Source organism: Calonectris borealis, chromosome 1 (genome assembly GCF_964195595.1).
Source record: "Calonectris borealis chromosome 1, bCalBor7.hap1.2, whole genome shotgun sequence".
NCBI lineage: Eukaryota > Metazoa > Chordata > Aves > Procellariiformes > Procellariidae > Calonectris > Calonectris borealis.
The window spans coordinates 151,136,641-151,160,020 of NC_134312.1; the positions used below are offsets into that span (position 1 = coordinate 151,136,641).

At 43.8% G+C, this 23,380-nt stretch overlaps 1 protein-coding gene across 1 annotated transcript in view; it reads right to left on the minus strand.

Annotated features, from left to right (window-relative positions):
• ST6GAL2 (ST6 beta-galactoside alpha-2,6-sialyltransferase 2) overlaps positions 1-23,380 on the minus strand; it is a 47,694-nt gene that overhangs the window by 10,703 nt on the left and 13,611 nt on the right. The window contains exons 2-5 of the mRNA XM_075138053.1: positions 12,466-13,468; positions 8,023-8,120; positions 4,756-4,857; positions 3,472-3,646 (exon numbers count right to left, since the gene is read on the minus strand). Of these exons, the coding sequence (XP_074994154.1) occupies positions 3,472-3,646; positions 4,756-4,857; positions 8,023-8,120; positions 12,466-13,411 (1,321 nt within the window). The 5' untranslated portion in view covers positions 13,412-13,468. The remainder of the gene's footprint in view (positions 1-3,471; positions 3,647-4,755; positions 4,858-8,022; positions 8,121-12,465; positions 13,469-23,380) is intronic.

Genomic DNA, 23,380 nt, shown 5'->3' on the forward strand with positions numbered 1-23,380 from the left:
TAGAACCTGATGGAGAGGAATGGAGAAACTTTGTTCTTGGAGGAAGCTGATCTGTGTTGGGCAATATTCATCTCACCTGGTTTTAGACCTCCGTAGTGTGTTGTATGCTACCATTTCAGAAGTGGCTGGAAGCAGTGACATATTTAAAAGGCTTAAAACAGTAAGTGAATGTACACAAAATGCGGTATTACTAAAGCATTCTAGACTTGTGCCTTATTTTGTACGTAACCTGTAGAGTACAATCAATCCTGCTCTATGCCACACTTCTCTCCCCATCCTCTCCTCTCCCCTCCTCTACAGCTGGGACATGCGCTACGCTTCCCTCACCCAAACCACCAGCTATTGCAGTGCGATCGCCTCTCCTCAGCAACCTGCCGGCTCAGACCTAATGTACGTAGGGTTTTGGGGAACCAGTGGCTCCAGGAAGGACCTGAGACAGGGCATCCCATACCCCAAAGGAAGCACAAAAAATGTTCTTCTCCCTAGCTCCCACGCAGTGGAGAAACCAGGGAAAAAAGATCCTACCTCTTCTCAATCTCTCATTCCCCTGAAGTCACAGCATGCAAGAGACTACCTCTTCCCCACAAATGACCCACTGGCCTCTTTTCCAAGAGACTTAATAATATTGTGACTTAAGTACTTTAATACAGCTATTAACAATGTTAAAAGATTCTCCTGACATCAATCACTGCTGAAGGATGGTGACTCACTGCCGCAGAAGAACACCGTAAGAACGCATTCCACCAAGCATCCTCCCTTCGGGAAGACTCAGTTTCTTATAAATAGTGCTAAGCAGCAGAAATAGATACAATTGTCAGGTGAAAATGTAATTACTGAAGAAACACTCTAAGACCACCCTAAAACATTCCTGACATTCCTGAAAGGAAATAGTCTGATGTTTCCATGTTTTAATTTATACATTTGTCCAATTTTGTCCCCAACTGGGGCTAAAGAGGGTTAAAAAGCTTGAAACAAAAGTGCTTCACTTGACCCAGAACCACTTTTTTTTCATTTTCCATGTTACTGGCAGCAACAGCGATGTGAGGAACTGCTGCTCTTCCTCCACAAGTAACCACAGCTCACAGAGGGCTGCCTGACTTTCTGCCGCTGTAAATATGGACAAACCAGATCCTTGCGCAGTCTGTATTTGTTCTGATTGCAGAGCATTGCACACAGACTTACAACACATTATTCTAATAAAGTGATTAGAATCACTATGGTCCATGCTGTAAAGAGCTTAGATTCAGGGATACAGGTTCCTCTGCCTGTGAAAATTCATATCCTCTATTTAACAACAGCCTATCTTCCTTCATATAGCTGTTTTGAGCACAATGGTATTAGCAGTGTGGCCATTTAATAAACCATTTTCACGTATCTTTTTGTAATTAAGACACTCATATTTTAAGATGGTCATAATTTACCTATTCTTTCTATTATTTTATAGGAAATAATTTTATAGATTTTATAAGAATCAGGTAGAAATTTTGTAAGAATCAGAAACGTTCAGGATACACCTTTCATACAGGTGCACTCAGTTGTGTCTGCCAGCTTCAGTTCCAACTGGATGTTTGCTGCAGGAGTTGTTGAAAGATACCTGATCTGAAGACCAACATGACTTTTCAGATTTCTACCAAGCTGTATTGTATTTTTTATGCTTTATCTTGCCCTTTATGTCCACCTTTGACAAGATGCAGTTGCGTTTCTGTGCTGTCTCCCAGTTTGTATTATGTTACATATGCAATGCATAGACATCCATTCAATAAGGTTACTAAAATAGGAAGCCTTTCCCTAATAAAATATTTAAAATACATCTACAAGAACAGTAGCTAGTTATCAAATGAGGTGGATATGACTCCCAATAAGCTTGTCTTACTGCCTTGTTTTCTTAAAGCTAATAATAGCATTACCAAAATGTCTAAGCATCTCCTTTGGAAAAGAATTCCCAGTACACGTGAAGGAGGCAAATTTCATCTGTACACACAGATCTGCCTTCGTTGTTAATGTTTTTGCTTGTTTAATGATTAATATTTTCAAAGCATTCTCTGCTTGAAGGTTATTTTTTGTCAGGAACATTTAGATTTGGGGTTGAAGATTACTGTTCTATTCTCACAGTGAAATTAACTCCATTTCTTCAAAGAAGGCTTTTGATGTCTTTCTTTTATATATGGTGGAAGTACCGATTGACAGCACAATGATCCTCTTCATTATTCTTATGATCAGCAGCTGTTAATCTATTTTTGTCAACAGTTTCATTACTCCAAGAAATGCTTTTGCAAAATGTGAATGCTGCTGGTGAGATCATTCCACATGAGCAGACTTCTCCTTATGAATTTTTACAAGCAGGTTCCAAAAATCTCACTTCAAGAAGAAACCAACTGCCAAGCCATCCTCCCAACACACTCCTCCTCCTCTTCTTTCCACTCATGCTCCAGGTAAGCACAACCCACTCAGGTCATAGATGGGCATCTCCCAGGCACCTTTATGTCATCTCTCTGAGAACTTCAGCACCCTCCTTAAGGCCTCTGGTGGGCTCCACAATATCCTGGGATGCCACTACTGTATACAGAGCCCAAGGTAAGTGCTCAGAACTGGTTTTCCCATGTTGGATGCAATCTCAGGTATCTTCGCTTTCAGATTCAGATGGAAAATAAAAAGAACATTTTCTGACTGCAGCAAATACATAGATCAATATCACAATGTCAAGGAGGAAAGGATGGAGCTTCCGAAGCAGAAGGTGGTATTTGGAGCTCTACTGCCCTCTGCGTCTCTAGAAGCATGAGCAAGGAAGACCCTGACTCAGCCTTGCTACTCTGACTACTTGCATCCTTTAGACATTCACGATCAGGACCTGCTATGCATCAGATAAGTCATTATGCTGTATGAACTGTGGGCACAGTGCCAAATTATCCCCCAAGAAATCCTAAGGAAGGACCAAAAAATACAGTGAACTGTATTCCTTCAAGTGTAAGAAGAAGAGGGATGCTTTGGGCACTTTCAGACTGAGCACTGCAAGCCGTGACAGGGCATGGGAAATCCCATTCCTTGACCTGTGGAGGGAATACAGCTTGGCCTGTCAGTGATTTCATCCTCTCTGTATGATCTGCCATATGCTTTCACTTGTTGTCTGATGCGTCTCTGCTCTATGATCCCAACAAAGAACTTCAGAATTGAGTAGGTTCTCAACAGATAAATTAATATGGAATAATACAAATTTCTCACAGATATGTATATGTTTTATAAATATGGTATGCATACTATGGATGTGAAAGGCAAAACAGCAGAACATTAAATTCACCCAATTATTTTCTAGTTCTCAAACTGTGTGTTTTAGCTAGTCATTGTTTCTGTATAAGGCACCAAGAACAAAGAGTACATGTGTACGGACTTGATCCTCACGCAATGTACACATTTACAATTTTTAATTTTTTTTTAATCTAACATGTCTACTGGGCCCATCTTTGATACACCTACCAATAAAACCTGAAGAAGGAGGATTGGGCTGTATCTTCTCTTTAGTGTTCTCCTGAATGATGTCCCAGAGCTGCCATATAAACTTTGGATGGAGAATGTAAAATGGCTGGTTTGGATTCTTCCTCCGATGCTGTACGTAGGGAGTGAACAGATTGTAGTCTGGCTTCTTATACCACTGGGAGGAAAAAAGTAAGGCTTTTTTTAATCTTACAGTATCAAATGTGTTTTGAACACTACATGCACAATAATGTGAACTAGCTTCATTTGGGTTCTTCAGAACAGAAGCAAAGGTAGCAAGGCAGCCTGCACTGGTGGATGCTTCTCCTGGAAAGCCAGTCCTCACTCTGGGCTATTCTGTTTCCTTTCTCCACACAGAGACTCCCAATAAGCAGTGGGACAAGCCAACCTCATCTCCCCCTCACAGGCCCGCGTTAAACAAGGGGTTCAAAGAGCCTTGACACAAGATTCGGGCGTGGGGGGTGAACCTTCCTCTGAGAGTGTCCCTGTCACTGATGGAGGCAGCAGCAGCACGTGAAGCAGGCTGACGGCAGCCTGCGTAGGAGGCAGGAGCCTCCGGCATCTGTTGCTAAGGGAGTTCAGCAGATGAAGGTTTACTTTCTACTTTGCAGCCTGCTCAGCTCCGAGCTCCCCCTGCCAAGAACCATCAGATCAACTGGTTCCATTGGAGCTGCAGCACCAGCCAAAGCAGAGACTCCCCCAGTGACAACCAGATGGACGTCTGCTGCTCTCAGTGAGGGGGCGGACAGCGGGGCACAGATGGCTGTGGGGGAGTGGACACAAAGGGAAGACTGGTGGGGAGGAGGCCTGAGAAATGGGGATGGCGCCAAGAGAGATTTTCATTAAGGTGTTGTATTTTGTCTGGGATGGCAGAGGGGAAGGTGGGAAAAAACAGATGCAATTCTTCACCTTTCCTGATAAAACCTCCTCCTGAAATCTAGCAACGTTGCCGTCTTGGCAAACACACAGAAAAGTCACTGTTATGTGTAAATAGCAATATTTTATCAAAAAAAACCCCATCGTCTACCTACCCTAGCATCTCAGAGCCGTCCATTCCAGTACAAGTGCTGGCTACTAAGAAACTTTTGACCAATAAACCAATTTTGACCGATTCATGCAAAAATAGCATTCCCCACTCCTTAGATAAAGACAGACTTTGGGGTTCATTGTGACAAGTGAGAACCAGGAGACTGCAGCACTAAATACATTCATTTTCTCCAGTGCTTTCAGACTGATTGGGAAGAAAGGTCCAAGCAGACATCTTACCACGTTCAGATTTGCAGAGTAGGGGGCAGGATCCCAGGCTACTAAGATAACATCTTTGTACAAGGAGCTGTCGACAAAGTGATGTTTTGGGTTGGTGAGAATCTGCAAACACAGATGCAAAGCATTGCACAGCGTTAAAAGCAAGTGGGATCCAGAAAAATTGCAAAATCCTTCTCTAAAATGAACAGTCCTCCCCACGCTGCTGTTTGTTCTGCTTTAATTCTGGTTGATTTTAAGCATCTTTTTTTGCTAAAAAAATATATAAAGAAGAGCTTAGCCATAAACAGCACTCATGACAGTTTGAAGTAGCAGTATGCTGAATTACTCTCCATCTGTGAGGGATGTGATGGGACCACTTGAGATGCTGCATAATTGTATATCAACATTACTGTGTATTCTGGAACTTGAAAACAAAAGCTGTGGTATTTCAGACTGCCTGCAGGATCGTCTTCTTAGACACAGAGTAGCTTTCTTTGAAGGGCTACAGCCCCCAAGTCTTTCCTCGCCTTCCCCCCCAACCTTTTAGTTTGCTTTCTCACTTCAACAGGAAGACAGTCTCATTTCAAGTAACTCCAAAGAGGCAAATTAGACCATGACTGTAAAAGCTGGTATACCTAGAAAAATAATTCCAGGAACAGGCACGTGATAGGGCTATTTTTGAAGTAACTGTCATATTGCTCTGATCTGCTGCTCTCATATAACTCCCTCCTGCATCTGCTGGTACTCTGCCTGATCCTCCCACCCCACTGGAAGTTTACTCTTCACTCCTGCTGGCTCATCCCTTCCCGGACCCTCCATGCCTAACCAGATCTCTCTGATCCCTGGTACATCCAATCTCAGGCAGGATGGAGCTGTATGATTTCAGCATTGGTTGAAACAGCGTGAATTTGGCTCCAGCTGTTAAACTAATCAACATTCCAGACAAATAAATTCATACTAATTTTCACTTCTCATCCAATGAGCCACATTTGATTATGCATACTTTTCTTCAGAAAAATAATATTGTTGCCATAGCAATATTCTTCCTACCATAAACTTTGAGCTTAATGACTTTCTATCACCCTTCTACAACAAGAACAGAATTAGACGAGCTGCCATCAGCATCCCCAACTCCATTCTCAGAGCAGTTTTCGCCTGAGAACGAAAACTCCTTTTTTGAGAGTACAGAGTAAACAGACCAAAAGGTCAAGCTTTTAAAAGCTCGGTTCCACAGTTATCACACAAAGGAGCTCTTACTTGCCTTTCAGTAAGCAAGAGTCCTTTGGAGGTGTTGTCCACACAAATTTCACTCTTGGTGACTCTGCATTCATATGTATGAGATGAATTTATTCTGGAACAATATCTGTTGTGGCTGCACCGGCTTCCTTCACGTCCTTGGGGCTTTCACAGCAGAGAACATGAGGGAAGAAGAGGGTCACAGCAGCCTTTTAATCAACTGAATGCAGGAATCTCCAACAGCGAGGAGGGAAGGAGGGTCAGTAAACCTGTATGGGTAACCCATCTTCAGTACTGGTAGGGAAAGCAACTTTTATCAAGTGGCCTGTGCAGATTTCACTCTCGGAGAGGGGAAGGCCAGTTTCTCAGCAGGTGGCCAGAGCATCACGGGTGGCTTCTGACCTCTTTGAAGGAGCAGAAAGGTGGTGGGAATACGAACACTTGTGAGGAAGCTGCGTGAGCTGACCTGGCCTGAACTTTAGCCATGCCCTGTGTCTTCTTGAGAGGCCTTGTGGAAAGCAAGCAACACACAGCGCAGCAGAGAAGACTATGGGACCCTCCACTACCAGCCCAGTGGGAGCATACCGCAGCAGCTCTGGGAGCCAGGAGGACCCCAGCCCACCAGAAGCAGTGGAGAGCAGCTAATTTAGCCGTTTAGTCTCTCTGAATTCGCTGGGGAGCTAACAAAGCTCACATCACTCCCTGGAGGGATTTCTCTCTTCTACAGGGAGCCTACTGAGATTAGTCAACTAAATAAAGTTTCTAAACGGTCCTCCTTGCCCAGCACAGGAGTTCAGGCATGGTCAGCACCAGAACAGTACTGTTTTGGTAACAGTAAAATGGAGAACAGTCAAAGAAAAGGAAAAAAACCCAACAAAGCCCAAAAAGTAAAATAAATGACATTAAGGTCAACGTTCTCTGGTACACTGATTTCAGCACTAAAGCCAGAGTAAGATATTTCTGCTTTCTTCCCCTGAGGAAAAGAAAGGGGGCATATTTAACCCAGATCACTTCAAAGACCTAGTCTGTCCTGTGGCCTCACAAAGAGCTACAAAACGAGTGTGAAGGGAATGACAGTGAACAGTCCTCTCTGCGGTGGCAAAGAACATGAACTTATACACACAGAGAACACATCCACCAATGACAGACTTTGTATGGCCAGTCACTCAAAAAAGAAGAAGAAGAAAAAACGAATTCATAAGAATTACGGTAAATGAAAATTTGGCTCTCATTCAGCAAGAATCAGTATGTATAGAGCATGCTACATGGCCAACCATACTAGTGGTGTTGACTAAGTAAACTCACCTTTTCAATATGTCATAAAATTTCACAGTAATTCTTTTGTTGCTTTTTGGCTGCATTTCATAAAGAGGAAAGAGGCTTGGTTTGCCAAAGACCAGAGTTCAGGCAACAGTTTTTTCAAAATCGAAAAACTACTCTCAACCATCAGGTGTCACTGTAGCTCAATGCACAATTATTTGTTGACACCCATATGCAGAAAATCCCATTTTTTGTTTCCATTCAGATGAACAAACTCACCGTACATTTAATATCCAGTGTACATTAAAGTTTTTTACTAGTTCATTGCAAATTTTTGAAGAACGATGACTTGCCTAAAGTTACGGATTCAGACAACTCAGTTCCAACTTCTTTTGCCTTCCAGGGAGGAAATAATTGGGGAACTGGAGAATACGAGAAAAGAGCTTTGGGATCCCCACTGCCCGTGCTTTGTGAAGATCCCGGAGGCAGTGTGGTGAAGGTCTTCTGTACTGGCGGCTCTGGCATCCTGCAGAGCCTTTTCAGATGTAGGACACATGAGAAACTTTACAAACCAATTCTTTGAAACAAGGATATCAAGTGACTACTGCAATCACTCTACACTGACAGCAGTGTGAACATCCCTGTAAGGGAGAACTTCTACCTGCTCTACATCATGACTGTTAAATCACTAGCTGTTTCCCAGATTACTCAACACTTTCTCAGAAGTTATTAATTTAATGTCATATGGTACAGAAGTGACATTGACTTGAATTCACAAAAGGAAGATCTTACCTGAGAGTTAATGATCCGCATGGTTGTTTTATTTCCAACATCTTTTTCATAGCCACGTGTTGGAGCAGAATTAAATCTTAGAACGGCATCGTGAGAATCTAGGAGCATAAATGAGGGGGTAATTTGTTTTTCTTAGTAATATAGAACAGTAAAATAAAACAAATGATCTAAACTAACGTAAAACTTCCACATTTCTCCTAATCTTGATATTCTAAGGATGATAAACATTCGACTATGCGCAAACAAAAATTCTCTTGCGTCTGCCATACGTTATTAACACTATTAAAATCCACCAGAAGAAAGTTCAGAATCATCTATTAATTCATCTTGCAATACTTAAATATTTCTCTTAATTGGATAAACTTAGCATGGGAAGGTTATTAGTACACCCGGTACACACAATTGCTCCCTATTTCCATTGCAAAATTTACAAAGAATTACTCCATGCAAAAGCACGTTAATTGCAAGGATATATAATTGCACATTTGAATGAATAACAACACTTAACTATAAGCTTGTGCTTCACAGTATTTTATAATACACGAAAATCTCAGAATACCTCAAACCTATTAATCATACCGTGTACTTATTCTCAAGGTCAGTACAAGCCTTAGAGTCTATGTAGGGAAGTCAGCCCACAAACCTGCTCACACACGGAAACCTGAGGATCCCTTGGTAGCAAAGATCCAACAGAGCTGAACTGTCAAAGTTTCCTCACGAGCTGTTGACCTCGGAATCATGCAGAATACAAAGCTGCTATAGGTCAAGTATGGGTCAAGGGTAGACACTATGTGCAAGCCTCCGCTGGATAAAAGATAATCACCCTCCCAGTGCTTCTTTTAAGGGGATCTCAAAGCCCAAAAGGTGTGAGGGAGAGTAAGACATTATATCCATTGTCCAGAAACACACTCTCCCTGTCAATAGCCCCCTATTTGGTCTACTTTTATCCCTTCTATCGATGGAAGCAGAATACGATTCAGGCCAAAATGGGCATGTAATGCCTTAACCCATAGGTAGTTTATACAGCTGTTTATCTCTAGTCACTTAAAATGTGGTTGTCTGTAGCTCAAAAATGTAGGAGGCAGAAGTTTCCAAAGATAACCAGCATGCTTCAATGGAGTTCAGGTCTCATCCTATCAAACTGGGATCTTCCATCGTTTCACACCTTTACTCTTCACACCTCCACACTTCTTGTACTCCAAACAAGAAAACATTATCTGACATGAAGCCGGCAGTCCAATTTCGGCCATACTTGCTTGCTTTAACATGTTGCGTCTGAAAAGAGATTTTTGCCAGATGTCCACCAAGCCCAACTACTCAAAAGCTAAGAAGGAGTGGAGGCTTTTTCTATGTCTCTATGCAGGGACAACGCTAGCCTCAACACCTAGCCTTCATCTGCCTAAACATAAGCATCTTCATTGTGTAGGAGCTAGAGGACATGAAGTCAACAGAAGCTGCAGGTACTCCACATTTTTGGAGAAGGGAAAGAAAAACAAAGGTCCTTTATACTTGAAACCTACTTATGAATTTAAGAACATAAATTTGGACCTGCATTTGACAACTTTTTGACAATATCTGTTGACTGAGAACTGGGAATTGGGTTGGGAAACAGGAATTGTATGGTCACAACTTAGTTGAGACAGTGTGCTGCATTTCCAGCATTACCCTTGCTGGTTCTTCGTATCAAGACCAAAAACCTTTCCTTGACCATAAAATATATGATCAGGATGCAGCTTAACACTGTTAATAGCTGGTTTTAAGTCAAGTGATTTTAAACTTATTAAGTATTCGGAGATAACCATTTTAAAGATATTAAAAGTTTGGGGTTTGATAACAGATCCCTGTTACTTCCTGATGATGCCAAAATAATTGGCTCTCCCATTAAATAGCTTGATCGTGATGGGAGTGTTTGCTGTACTTGCACAGTATTTCCATATCTAGTTTCACTCAAAAACAACCGGAGAGGTGGGGGGGGAGGAGGGCAAAAGGCAGAACACAAAGCAACATTTCTGCCTGCGTTTCTAACAGGAACACAGAAGAGGGAGCTAAAGGCCTATGAAGAGAAAGGTCCTCCGCTGCTGCTTTCTTTCGCCTTTTTTTCTTTCGGGAGGATAAATAGTAAAAGCCTTTTGGCTGAAGCAACTTCATCAACCAAGGCTGTACAGCCCATGGCCCAAAAACCAGAACTCATGCATGGGGTGTTCTTCCCCACTCCCTAACGATGCTGACTTTGCCGTGCCTCTGCGGACACGGGGGTGCTCAGCACTGGTGCCAGGAAGAATCCACAGAGCGGCACCACTGGCTGCCCATGGTGCCTCCAAACCGGCAGGTTTTCCTGCATTTTCAACCAAGAGCTGTTAGCCCTGGTGCCAGCTCTGGGAGAAGGCAGTCTTCTCCTACAGCTGTGCCTGCACAGGGAGAAATTGCATCTTGGACAGTCTGATCCTTCTCTTCCTGGTCAGACTCCTCTCACTTTTTCAAGGACTAGAGGGGAGGTGGAAAGGCCAAGAGCTCAGCTGTGACACATACTAGCTAGACTCTGCAGGAGAAGCGTAACTTCTTCCCCATGGGAATAATAATACAAGCAGATGCTGGAGCTTCCATTTTCCATTCTAAGTGGGAAACACTGGCACGATGTCTCCAGTATATTAGCACTTCCCAGGAGCCGCATTGACCACTAAGACCCACAGGTTTGCACCAGGCCCTTTGGCTGTAAGCAGTCAGCTGGCCCCCCATAGTTCTGGGCCAAATTCTTGGCTCAGTCATAAGCACTTGCCCATGGCCTGGAATACACCTAGAAAAAACCTTCTATGACTCCTGCTGCCCCACACACTTCCCTGTACAACACATAGCAGGAGACCTGAAACTTCTGTGTAGGCCTTACCAAACAGCATCTCCTCCCTTTAGGCTGCATCAGATGACAATTTCCCAATCAAATCAAAAGCTCTTCCTGAGAGAATGGCATAAGCTTTCTGTGCCCAGAGAGTTCCCAAGAATGGGTACACACAGGAGCATACAGGCCCCAGGTACCATGTCAAGCACCAAAGTCCACACCTGGGCTGCACCTGAGTGTGCAAATATGTCATGATGCATGCTGTAATATGTAATTATGTAAATATGTCACAACGTGCTATGGATTCTCCAGTACAGCGCTAATCAGTACTGCCGTAAACTGGGTGTATTGGGGAACACTGACAGATGATTTTGTTTCAGTCAAGGATAACGCATTGGAGAAGGGAAGAACTGCTAACCTTTTTCACCCAAAGATTTCTAAATCAGTGGGGCTTCCTGTGAAATTGGGGGTTACCCTGGTGTGATTTTAGCTGCAGGCTGGCCAGGCACCTGTGCTGTGCTGGAAGCCTATTAGAGTAGTTTGATAATGATAGCAGCTCTAATATATCCCAGAGATTTAAAGGAAACCCATCTGTGTCAGAGAGATGATACAGTGCGATGAAGCAAGTATTGGGATGTGAAGTCCTGGAAGATGGGAGGATTAACGAGTGAACATCAAAAGGCTTTTATAGAGAGCTGAAGGAGATAACTCTTCTTGCTCCAGAAGCAAGTTTGAGACACACATTTCATCCTTCTTTCAGCGCTCTTAGCATACTGCATGTGTGCTACTAAAATGAAGAACTACTGAGACGTTAACACGAGTAGTAGCACTCATTTTTAAAAGAAAAAATAAAACTGACCTGGACTAGTTTTATGGCTCCACAATCCTCTTCTGAATAGCTACCACAAAACTCCCACCCTGAAATGGGGAATTCTGTGTGACACTGACATCTCAGCACACCTGTAACCTCACTGACTCAGTGCAGCAGTGGAAAAACAATGCGTGAAGATACTTGAACTCATTTAAATTCACGCTTGGAAAACAGGTCAGGGAACTTGACCTCAGCACATGAGGCTGCTCAAGGGTCTGAATTCTGTATGTCTGTGAACTCTAAACATGCAAGAGATGAAGAGGATGCTTTACTGCTTCTTGGCATGGAGACAAAGTTCAGTCTGGGATAGCAATACAACAAGCAGTTTCTCTATGAGCCCCCACAAAATACAGACAGGTACAACACAGCTCTGCAGAATAAAACCTGAACATGGCTCTAATCTGCTGAAGAAATAAACACATGTTGCAGCAAAATGTCAAATATGGCAGATCTGATGAAACCAGTGCCTCCTTTGTACTACAAGCTGTAATATGATAAGAAGGCATCCTTGTTTTCTTTAAATCGAATTATGACTTCAGGCCTGATTTTCCTTTCAGTTATATTGTCCTGAAAGGGAACAGCTTCACTGAAGTCCATAAGCTCACATCCATGTAACGCTGGTGAGAGAGAACAACCAGACTTTACAGACCTATGCTTGAGAAGAATGAACCTTTTGAAAGACAAACACGAACACACACGTGTACATATATATGCACATGAATAGATGCATTTCACCCACCTATTTCATCCCCTAGAGAGGAGTTCAGTATTGCACCAGCAGACATAACTACGGCACAGCTCCCAAAGCCATGTGTATACAATTTGCCCAGTGGAATTTGGGGAACGTGCTTTTCCCATCCAAGAGTGGAGAAGGGAGCCTCCTTGCCATCTATTGTTTTCACATTCACCCTTTCTTTTAGCTCGCAGAATAGCTGGTCTCCCGTCAACTTGGAGTTTCGTTTCCCCTTGAACCGCACCCCATGCTTATTGGTGCTCAAATAATCTTTCATCGCCTTCTGCAGTCGAGGGTTTAGCATCTTGGAAGAGACATCCCCTTTCCAGAGCTTGTAAAGAAAGGATTTCGACATTGTGGAATATAGCCCATCCCAGTCATCAGATTCATCAAGCATCTGGCTTCTCCTGCGCTTTGTGCTCCTTCTCCTCATTCTTCTCTGATGGCTCCAGTTGTTCTGTAAAATGTTTACTTTTGGATTATCCTCATCGGCTGAGATGAATTTTGCTATCTCTTGAAGGTGGTTGTGTGACCGAGGCTGACCAGCAGCAAATAAATAATCATCATTCACTTGGTAGAAAGCACTTTTTGATTTTCTTCCTATCTGGGATGGAAAAAACTCATCTTCTTTTCTAAAGGCATCTTCCAAATCAGTCCATCTCTTAATGCTTCCAGTCCCCGATTTAAATGTACCTAAGAGATCTTCGTTAAGAAGTACCTCATTCCCATCGATGGCTTCAGAGAATGATGGATCGTGAATGGCTCCCATGATGACTCTCTGCTTGCCCTGAAGGGGCAGAAGCCTCTTAGTTTCAATGTAAGAAAAGGAACTCGGAACTGGTTCAGCAGTGTTGCTATCTGTGAAATAGATGAATATCACCAGAAAAAGCAGACCCCATGCAAAGATCCCAAACAGCATGAGTTGTTTCCATTGCTTCAAGTTAGGTTTCATGGCAATGCCTTTACCAGCTCCTCTGTGCCTTGAAGTATCGGTGAAGGAAAATGAAACCTGGAAAGAACATCAAATATTAATCAAGAATGGTTCTAAACCTAGATACAATTCAGAAATATCTTAACACGCTTTGATAGAAGTGCAGAATTAGTCTCCAAGCTGTAGCACGGGGGATTCAGAAGCAGAAACGAACTCCAGAACCTGCAGACACTAGGAGTGACACGCTTTGGCTATAACCACACAGTGACAGCTGCTAGCTGCAAAAGAAGCTGGTGGCCAGTTTCTACAGTAACACTGGATCCTGCCTTCGGGGAGATCATGTGCCTGCCTGCTTCTGCTATACCGAGCATAGCATTAAGAGAGCAAAAGCAAAACCTATGCCTGGCTGTATGCACAGGGGAGGACAATATTAGCTGTCTTCTCTTTTGCCATTGAAAGTCCTTACGCAGCGGGACTGTGAGCAAGCCTGTCCCCAAAGGGACCAGGCAGGGAGCCCAGACTCGCATCTGGACAGCCCTCCTCTGCCCACAGCCTAGAAAGGATGGTGCTCTGTGGATATTATCAAGGGGCAGTAGGGGAGAGCATCACACCAGCGGATCAGAGGGGAACCTTTTCTTTTCCTCAGCTGGTATGAACTGGCACAGCGTCAGTGGGCTACATCATTTGTTGCCCGGGATCAGACCTGAGTAAGAGCGACTGTTGTACCTCTACTATGGATGCTGCATGCACACTGAGGTGGCACGAAGGAGTTCTGCACGTCAAGGTGTGAGGGGTTTGCATCTTCCGAAAAGGGGGATGGATGGCACAACTAACTAAATGCATGCCTTTAGGATAATGATAGAGATTTACATAAAGGGGGTGGGTAGGGCATGTCAGACCTACACTTGGAAATCTGTGCTCTACTAATACCTGGGGATTTTGGACAGCTTGTGCATTAGTGGAGGGATGCATGGTGCAAAATGAAATAAAGTCTGAGTGAGGGGGCTGTGTTCCAAGGAAAATACACTAACATCGCTAGACCATCACACACACTACGCCCTTACAAGAACTCACTTGCTTAATCAAGTGGTGTGGGCATCGGTGGCAAAGCTGGCTGAAGAAAGCCTGGCCCTCCCCTATCATAAGCGTTATCATTCACCTCCCCGCACCATAGTCATCGTCAGCCTCAGTTGCTACACTGCAGTGTAACTCAGTGTACTACTTGGTGACAGATCACTTATCTGGATTAAAAATAAGCCCCTTCTTCTGGAGTTTTCTTTCTAACCCCATTTGTTTCAATGACCACTTAATGGTGGGACTTAAGAGCCACTTGTACCAGCCAGCTGTGATCAGAAAAGGGGAATGGGAGTGGGGGAAGGCTTGGATTTCATTAACAGCCTGTGCCTCAGGAGCCACCATCCCATCACACCGCATCCGAACCGCACACACAGCTTACACACCTCTGATAACACACTGCCTGCTTATAACTGACCATCAGGAGGGACCAAAAACACAGTCACCATATGCTATCACCTTTCTGCAAGCTGCTAAAGAACATCAAAGTTGAGTACAAAGTTTAGACCAAAGCTGTAATTAAGGCTGTGTTTTCACATTGAAAAGAAACCAGCAATAACATTGGCGTAAGGCGTTCTCCGCTCTGTCCCTCACTCCTGCACCGTGCCTCCGCCGCTGCCAACACCTCTGTGTATGGGCTGGCATACTACAAACTGGACCAGTAAACTGATACAGCAGGGGATTAGGGTAGGGAAATATATGTTAGAGGGGTTTTTTTGTTTTGTTTTTAAACTGGGTCAGCCCCTTTATCCACTTCAGCATGGTCACACATCCAGTTGTTTCAGCACAAATGAGGAGATTGCCTACCACAATGCAGAGGCGAGAACAAACCGCAGGTGGTATTAGCAGGGATACTTCAGGCTAGCATTTCTGCTGACCTCCTGGGAATGTGAGGCCACAGCATTACATTTCCAAACACTACTTTAATGATCTAGACAAAGACTAGAACATTAAAAAAAGCAAACTGACTTTGGGATCAAGGCAGTGTCCAAACAGAGAGAGGATTCACAACGTCACACTTGGATGACCAACTTTCAACACAACCAAACACATTCATTTCTAATACACTGGAAAAAAAAAATCATGAGTGCGATAACCCTGTGCTCCACACACGTTTGGCTTGGCTCACAAAAACCACATGGAAAATAGCTATTACTCCAACTGACCCACTTCCTACTTGCACTCTGCTGCTGCAAGATTGCTCTCTGCAGCACCTCGACGCTCCCCCCCCCTTCCAATTTTAAATCACTGCAGGCAATGTCCTGTGGGAGTCGACTTACAGTATATGACTATTGTGCAACTTAGGTCTGCCCTGAAGTTATTGCAACCTGCCCACTCATCAGTGTTCAGATGGTTTGCATTTTTAAATCAGCATTCTTCACCCATCTGAACTGCTTTCATCCCTTTTTATCATTTTCCCTGCTGTGTTTCCCCAGCACTTTTCAACACGTGGCTTCCAAACCACTGTGTAAGTTAGTCTTTGCTCAGTCAGATGTTTCTCCTGCTGAATATACATTTCTTACAGGATCCGCAAAGGAAGCATCTTGCAGAATCTTTTTAACAGACAAGCTTGCAGGAAGTCGAAGCTATAAAGAAAGAGGTCACTAATATTTTCCACTGAGTCACGTAACAAGCCCAAACACAATTTAAACATAATCCATTACAAAATCTCACATTTTTCTCATTTTTTTCCAAGTTTTGTTGTATCTTATAACCACAAGTTGATAAGAAATAGAAAGGGTTTAGTCTTAATTCAGGTGTGAAACTATGAAGTTTCTAATTGTCTGTGATCACATGTGCTTGGTGCAGCAGACTGCCTCAGCATGAAGAATTAGTCTGGACTCCTAAATTTGATATTCAGGTTACAATCTGAAAAAGGAATGAGTTGCATTATTAATTATTTTTAAATTAAAGCGAATGAATTTTCCCCCCCCCTAACACTTACAAGGTCATAAAAGCACACTCCTCTTGGTCGGCGTGCAAATGTAAGCATGCACATGATTACCCTTTTCATGCAGCAAAAAATTATCTGTGTAAAACAAAAAATCAGCCATATATTTGTCAACACTGCAAACAAAAGGAGAGGCACCAGTGAGAATAAATCCGAAAACTTTACACATTAACTACTGCAGAAGCTTATCTACAATCCCTTGTTGCAAGTGGGGCCTCAGAAAGGATACTCAAATCTCTTGAAGACCGGAGCTATGCAGGCAAATCTCTGTGCTGCTTTAATGTTTTTTGCTCACAAGAAAAGCCTTGTCCTCCAGCAGTACAGCTGAGCTGGAAGCAAATTCAAGGTCATTACTGTATTAGTTGCAAGAGGACCCCTACAACCTCACAGGATCTTGAAGGCTGTGTGTGGAAAGCTGCAGTAAGTCCAGAGAAATACCAGTTTATATTATCTCCCTCTGCACTAAACATCCAGTCCTCTCCCCCTCAGCCCCTGTGGCTTCTCACACCTCACAGTCCCCAGCTTTGGGAATGTTTGGGAGGAGAGGGCAGCCCCTCCGCACACTCCCCACCTCCCCGTTGGCAGGAGACCCCTCTGCTGCTCACTGGGGAATCTCGCTCGGTACCACCTGGGGATGTGCTTGGGCTCATGGCCTGTGTTGCTGGAGGCAGCGCATCTCCATTGCAAAGAGAAAAAACGTTTGTGTGGAAAACCAGAAATTATGATTATAATGAATTACACTGGCTAAATAAAGAAAGGAGGTTTCATGAGCGTAATTATTGAAGTCCACTGGATGCTTCAGGAAGAAACTTCCATCTCTCTCATCTATGCTCATCACACAGCTTTCAAGCTGTCGAAGCAATTCTAAACAAATTTTAGAATTATCATTAATGTTGCTCATTGTCTCCCACTTCACCATGCCTGCCGTAATAATCCTCCCTACTTACAAACAATGAGACCGCTGGAGTCAAAGCTCCTGCTAAGGAGGACCAGAGGAATAAGTCTGCACTGAGGAAAACACCCAAGACTTAACCCAACCCAGCTTCCTCTTCAGCAGAAGTAATAAACCTGTTTGCCCCAGAGGCTGAAGATCTCATTTTCCTACACATCTCCTTTCTGATGGGCTCTTTTAATCATTAACTGATTTAAGCTCCAACTACCATATGGAGAGGGGCTTTTTTCTTAACCAGTCTGGTTGTTTGCATGAAAGCCATGGAAAACATGAGGCAAGGTATAAACCAGTGAAGTGGGCAGAAAGGGGAAACTTATTTATTTGCTTAACAGAAGTACTAGCAGCAGCTATGAAAAAGAAAGGCAAACCCCAAGGGTATCTTTAAAGCATCCCAGGAAATAAAGCCAATTCCCCAGTGGAAATTAAAGGCCGATTTTCCAAAAGCGGCACCCATTTATGGGAAATTTCATTTTGCTATGCTAAGATGCAAGAAACCAATGTGTTCCCCCTCCCCTTACATAGCCCATTGTTTTGCAACAAGGAGCACTTCTAATTTTTCTAAAGTAGGCCTCCTGACTATTTCTTAAATGAGAAGAGATGGATGAGGGAGATTTTTTTTTTCATTCCTTTGAAACATTCCTCCCTTTCAACACTGTCTATTGTTAAATTAATTTGTACAGACCCCAGCAGCTCAGAGGTCAGGATGGTTCAAGTTGATGTTCTAAGATGTGCACTGTTATGTTAAACAGGGTTTTTCTTGGCTGCAGCTTTGCAGCGAGAAGGTCACCTCAGGGTCATTTGGGGTAGCAAATGTTAGCTGTGGGCAACCGTTCCCAAAGGGCTGAGAATCAGACCAGGGTTTATTTGATGGAAAGCTTAGGCGGCCTGAACAGATAGCAAATGCTCCTTTAGTTTGCTTCATCTCTTAGTCAGCTAATTCCAGGGTATTAAGAAACCTCTGGCATAGGGCAAGACAGCTGGAGGCTGCGTTTCCAGGGTGGGGAAACACACTCATCCTCTCATGTGGGAAGTGCCAAATTGGTTTTAGCATTATCACATCATTTCTGCGGTGCAAGCCATACAGTAGGCAGCAACAGACAGGCAAGCCTGTGGGGAGTGGTGACTGCCAAAAGATGTATATTAGTCTGTTGATGGCCTGGGCACTTGTCTTATTGGCTGTGATTAGGCCTCTTAATTAATGAATCTCTTTTGGACAACTTCCTTGTTAGTCCCGATAAATCTGGCTCTTTCCTCCAACGTTATTTTCAGAGGAGTCAAGCTGCATTCAGTATTATTTGTGGCAACAAAAGAAGATGTCTTCTGAAACAAAGAAGAAACATCCAAACAACTCAGAAGTAGGAATTTTTTTTCTTTTTTCAATATTGCTCAGTGCCTTTTTAAGCTATATTTAGTTATCTTCTTAGGAAAAATTCCTTGGGAAGTATGCAAACGATGGTATTGCTAACCTGAATCACCCGTTAAATGTGAGCCAAGCGAAGCGGAGTCTCAGGTTCTTGTTTGCTTCTGGGGATGCAGGCAGGCAGTGGGCCTGTTCTCAGGTCCTCTGATAAAACCTAGGATTTCAAGTTAAAGGGGCTGGGGGTGGAGTGGCTTTTTTTTTTTATTTTTACTAATGACCCATTTCCAGGAGCTCAGGCCGTAAGAAAATTACCAAATATAGTGAGACTTGCAGTAAAACTCACTTGAGCTGGCAACCCAGCAGCTGGAGAAATGCTCAGTGGGGTTTCTGCCAAGGAACGTGTCCTAGATTATTCTGTAGGAGCATGGGGGCTTAGATGCATAAATCTCCGGATTTTAGTGGGAGGTCAAAGCTATCTTCTGTGCATCTGATACCCACTCTCCATGCTCCATCATCAAGTTCAAGCTGCGTGGCATTGAAGCCAGCTATCACTTTCCTACAGCCCACAGTGCCGCCTGCGCAGCCCAGAGACCACATACAGGTTATGTGAGTGTGGGCTGACAGGAGGGAAGCAAAAATAACCATACCAGCTCTTAGCCTTCACATGCAGACTTTCCCACTGGCAATGAAAATGTTCATCACAGAATCAAGGGCCAGGGAAAACCTGGCTGTGTAGTGACTGATTGCACCTCTCGGGTCAACCTCCACCCACCCAACTTGCAGCATCTTTTCTCACGAGCTGTGACAGCGACTCTCGCCCCGATACACACCGAGATTCAACACTCCAGCCAGAATTTCCTCCCAAATTTCAGGTCAAGGGAGACAATGCAACCTCTTTGTCTTTTACGGACTGGTTATGAGGCGACCACAGTCGTGTTATTATAACTGAGGGTTTCTATAGAAATGGACTATGTAACACTGCGTATGAAATTCAGAACAACTTCAGTGTAAATCACTTCCAGGCTCTTCAATCAAAACTACAAAGGGGCAGGAGTGTCACATAGTTGTGCCAAAAATAAGCAATTTTCAAGACATAACTCAAATCAGCCCCTAAAGCCTCTCAAGGAGCCCCTCACGTAGCCATGTACTACCTGCACTCAGCCTTACCTACTCCTGACCCCTTTTTTTGCCATTTGCTCTTGCCATACCTTTGCTGTGTCCCGGCCCTGTTCACAGTGAGGTGCAAAGGTTCAAGGCTGCTTCGAGTTGCAGCAAATATCAGCAGTGCTTGGTTCCATCATGGGACATGGGTGCAGAAACCACCACTTTGGCCCTAGTCCCTAGCATGTCCTCACACACAGTAGAGAAGCAGCTAAAGTATCTTTTCTGCCCTTGCAGAAATACCAACGGGCTGTTTTGGACAGTTTTCGGGCATATTTCAGCTGCTGCAGCACTGTCTCTTGATCCAAGCACCAGGAAAAAAACCCCAAAAAACTCCTATCTACGTCAATATAAAACCATTGCAAATATCCAAAGACAGTGCAAGTCACTTTTCCGAAGTGAAATTCAGTATGCCAGTGGATAATCACAGAGGGATCCAAAACTCCATCCCAGCTGGCTACGCTCTGACACCTCAGTACTTCCTCTACGCAGGTAAAGCCTGGCGGATCAGGCCACAGCGCAGCCCGTCTTTTTTCTGCACTACAGTTGTGTATCTCTGCTCCCCCTCATAAACTGCAAGTTGTAGAAGAACTGCAGTTGTTCCCCTGATCAGCGTTAGGGTCCTGGGAAGCCAAACGCTGGGCCTTTGCAGGAGGCGTGCAGGCTGGAATGGCAAGCTGGCTGCAGATGAAAGCCAGGTGTGGAAACAAGGCAATCAAACCGACGGCCGCCAGTTACTTGCGCATCCTCCCTTCATACATAACCACCTTATTAATGTATTTACTTTTATTGCTGAGGCGAGGTCAGTGAAGAGGAAGCGAGCACGCCAACGACAGGGAGGAAGGAGAAAGGGCTGGGGGAGGCTTGGGAGGAGGCTGGGACAGGCGGGAAGGAAGCCGGGCTGCAGGGCGGCGGGGAGGGCAGGAAGGCAGGGCTGGGCGGCAGAGAGACTGAAAAGAAACTGTGCCCGCAGCGCTAGCGAAAGAGCAAAACAACACCTGCCAGAGGCAGGGACACCTCGGCACCAAGGGGGTGAGAACTGGAAACAAAAACTTCCTCCCACCGGAACGATCACATCCTTCCCTCCAGGGAAGCACCGGGTGAGCCTTGCTCCTGCTGAGGGCAGGCTCCGGCCAGAGCACCCTACCCTATTTCTCCCAAGATGGGAAGGAGGCCACCACGCTCCTGCAACAGAGGGGAGGTCTGGGTGAGCAGCAGGACCCACGCTGTGTCTTCCCCCCTTCCTTCTGGGCAGCCCTTCCCAGGTCAACGTGCTGCTTCCCGCCATCCCTCTGCATGGGAAAGGGGAGCCTGGGGCCACCGGCTGTGCTCCTCGCAGGTGGAGCGTGGCCCTTGCTCCCCTCCCACCCTACACACCAGGACACCCTCAGGACTGAGTTTTGCAACGGATTAGCATCCAAAATAGCTGCACCTATTTTCCCCTCTTCTACCTTGTGAACGTCGCTTCACACCCCATCCAAACTACAGGCACGGTTGGTGCCTGAAGACCCACAGCACGAGCAGCAGTTACTGCCCATCTTGAGCACAGCCTCGCTTTCTGTGGGACTGATCCTTCCCTGCCCACAGAAGAAGGTTTTAATCCCTTTCCCCCTGCAAAAGCGCAGTTCAGGAGCAGGCCGTGCCTACGTTCTGATGTCGTGTGTAACTGAACGCGAAGGCAGGAATCTCTTAATGCCCCGAAACAAGAAAGAGGCAGAGAAATGCATAGTCTACTCCGTGTCTACTAAAGCATAAGGAAAAAAAAATCCAGCCAACATAAGTAACTGTATTTGGTTCCCCTCCCTCTTTTTAAGGGACAGCTTTTGATACCATACTTGCAAAAACACATAATTCAAAAAAGGAAGGAAGTGCTTTGAGGGTTTTTTATTTAAAGCTTGACAGGATAAACGAATCACAGTCTCATTAAATCACACAAATCTCAGGCTGCATACAAGACTAAGCCACGAGAAATAGGACGTTACAAATCCTCATGCAGTTCTACACTTCCAGCACAACAGCTCATTTTATTTCTGCTCTTGGCAAGGTTAGAATAAAAGGCTTCTTTTCTTTGCTCCATAAATGTTTTTAGATGCTATATTACTTGAACTTAACACAGCAGTAATTGCACTGAAAAAGGGCAATCTGAATTGCTTCCTGAAAGAAGGAAACGTTTATACTAACACGCGCATGAACAGGGAGCGCAGTTACAAAAAGTCTGTTTCAGTCCTATCACAAAAAACTTGACCAAACTCACATACTCTTCCAGGCAAAAATGGTTGGACAATTTTGATTTTCCGTTCTACAACAACAATGTTTCTGAGATATACTAATTATCCATATCTCAATACAGCAGTAAATTTTACATCCGCAGAGTATGTTTCTACTGTATGTTCCAATAAAGTAAGTCCTATAGGCACTGTGTTTTGCTTTGCTTTTTATTACTAACTTTTTTATTAGACTCTAGTTTGTCTTTTTACATTTGTTCCAGAAAACAAGCAAGCCCTTGTTTTAAAACTCTAAAAAAAGAACAATGGTAAATAAATTGTTCCCTATTTCTCAGCTTTATCTCAGTGCCAATTCCTATTTGTTTATGTTAGCAACATAATTGTAAGAGAGCATTTAGAAAATTTTCATTGTTAATGTCTCATTTCTATATACTCATATACATACATACAAACAACATGCCTTCTATAGGCTTATTTGCTCTAGGCTAAAAGCTTGAATGAAAAGTTTCACCCTGGAAAGCCTGCCAAATTGAAGGATGAAGTCAGTTTAGCCCTTGTTACATTACAAATACAATCCAAAATTGAAGTTTCCTAGACTGGAACAATTTTTTTCCCCCTTTTTTGTATATTTTAATACTTAACATGACAACGCTGATGATAAGCCAAGCTACACTAGCTGGGATGTTTTGTTTGGCTTCATAAAGCAAAATAAAGTGGTATTAGTATTTAATGTCTTTTTTTTTTCCCCTCCTTCATTCTGGCACTGTTTTATGCATGGCTCAGGGCAATATTAGTTTAAACTATGACTAGATCAACAGAAATCTCTTCAGTGGGGGATACAGCTGTTTGTAACCTGACACGAACCACTGGAACTTGAATCCTACCTGTCTGAAAATTTTGCAGAGAAACAAGATCTCTAAGAACTACCATCATGAAACCAGTATGAGGAATAGTGACAATTAAATCAAGGTTATTGGTTGGATTCTTCATGGCTTTCCCCTTTGTGCAGTCATTACTGCCCATGCGCAGCGCACAAGAAGTCGTCTCTCCTAGTGCTGGCCATTCAGTCCCTACAAGTACAAATGACTTTACAAGGTGGAAGGTAGCAGAAAAAAAATTAGGGTCTCTGAAAACTCTTGACACCGTTAAAACAGTGAGAAACTGAGGTAAGTGACAGGCAAGCAAAGTTGGCTAGTTTGCAAGATTATTTGCATTAGTTGTTTTTGTTATAAACGTTGAGATGATGGGATAAGATTCTAAGCCCATC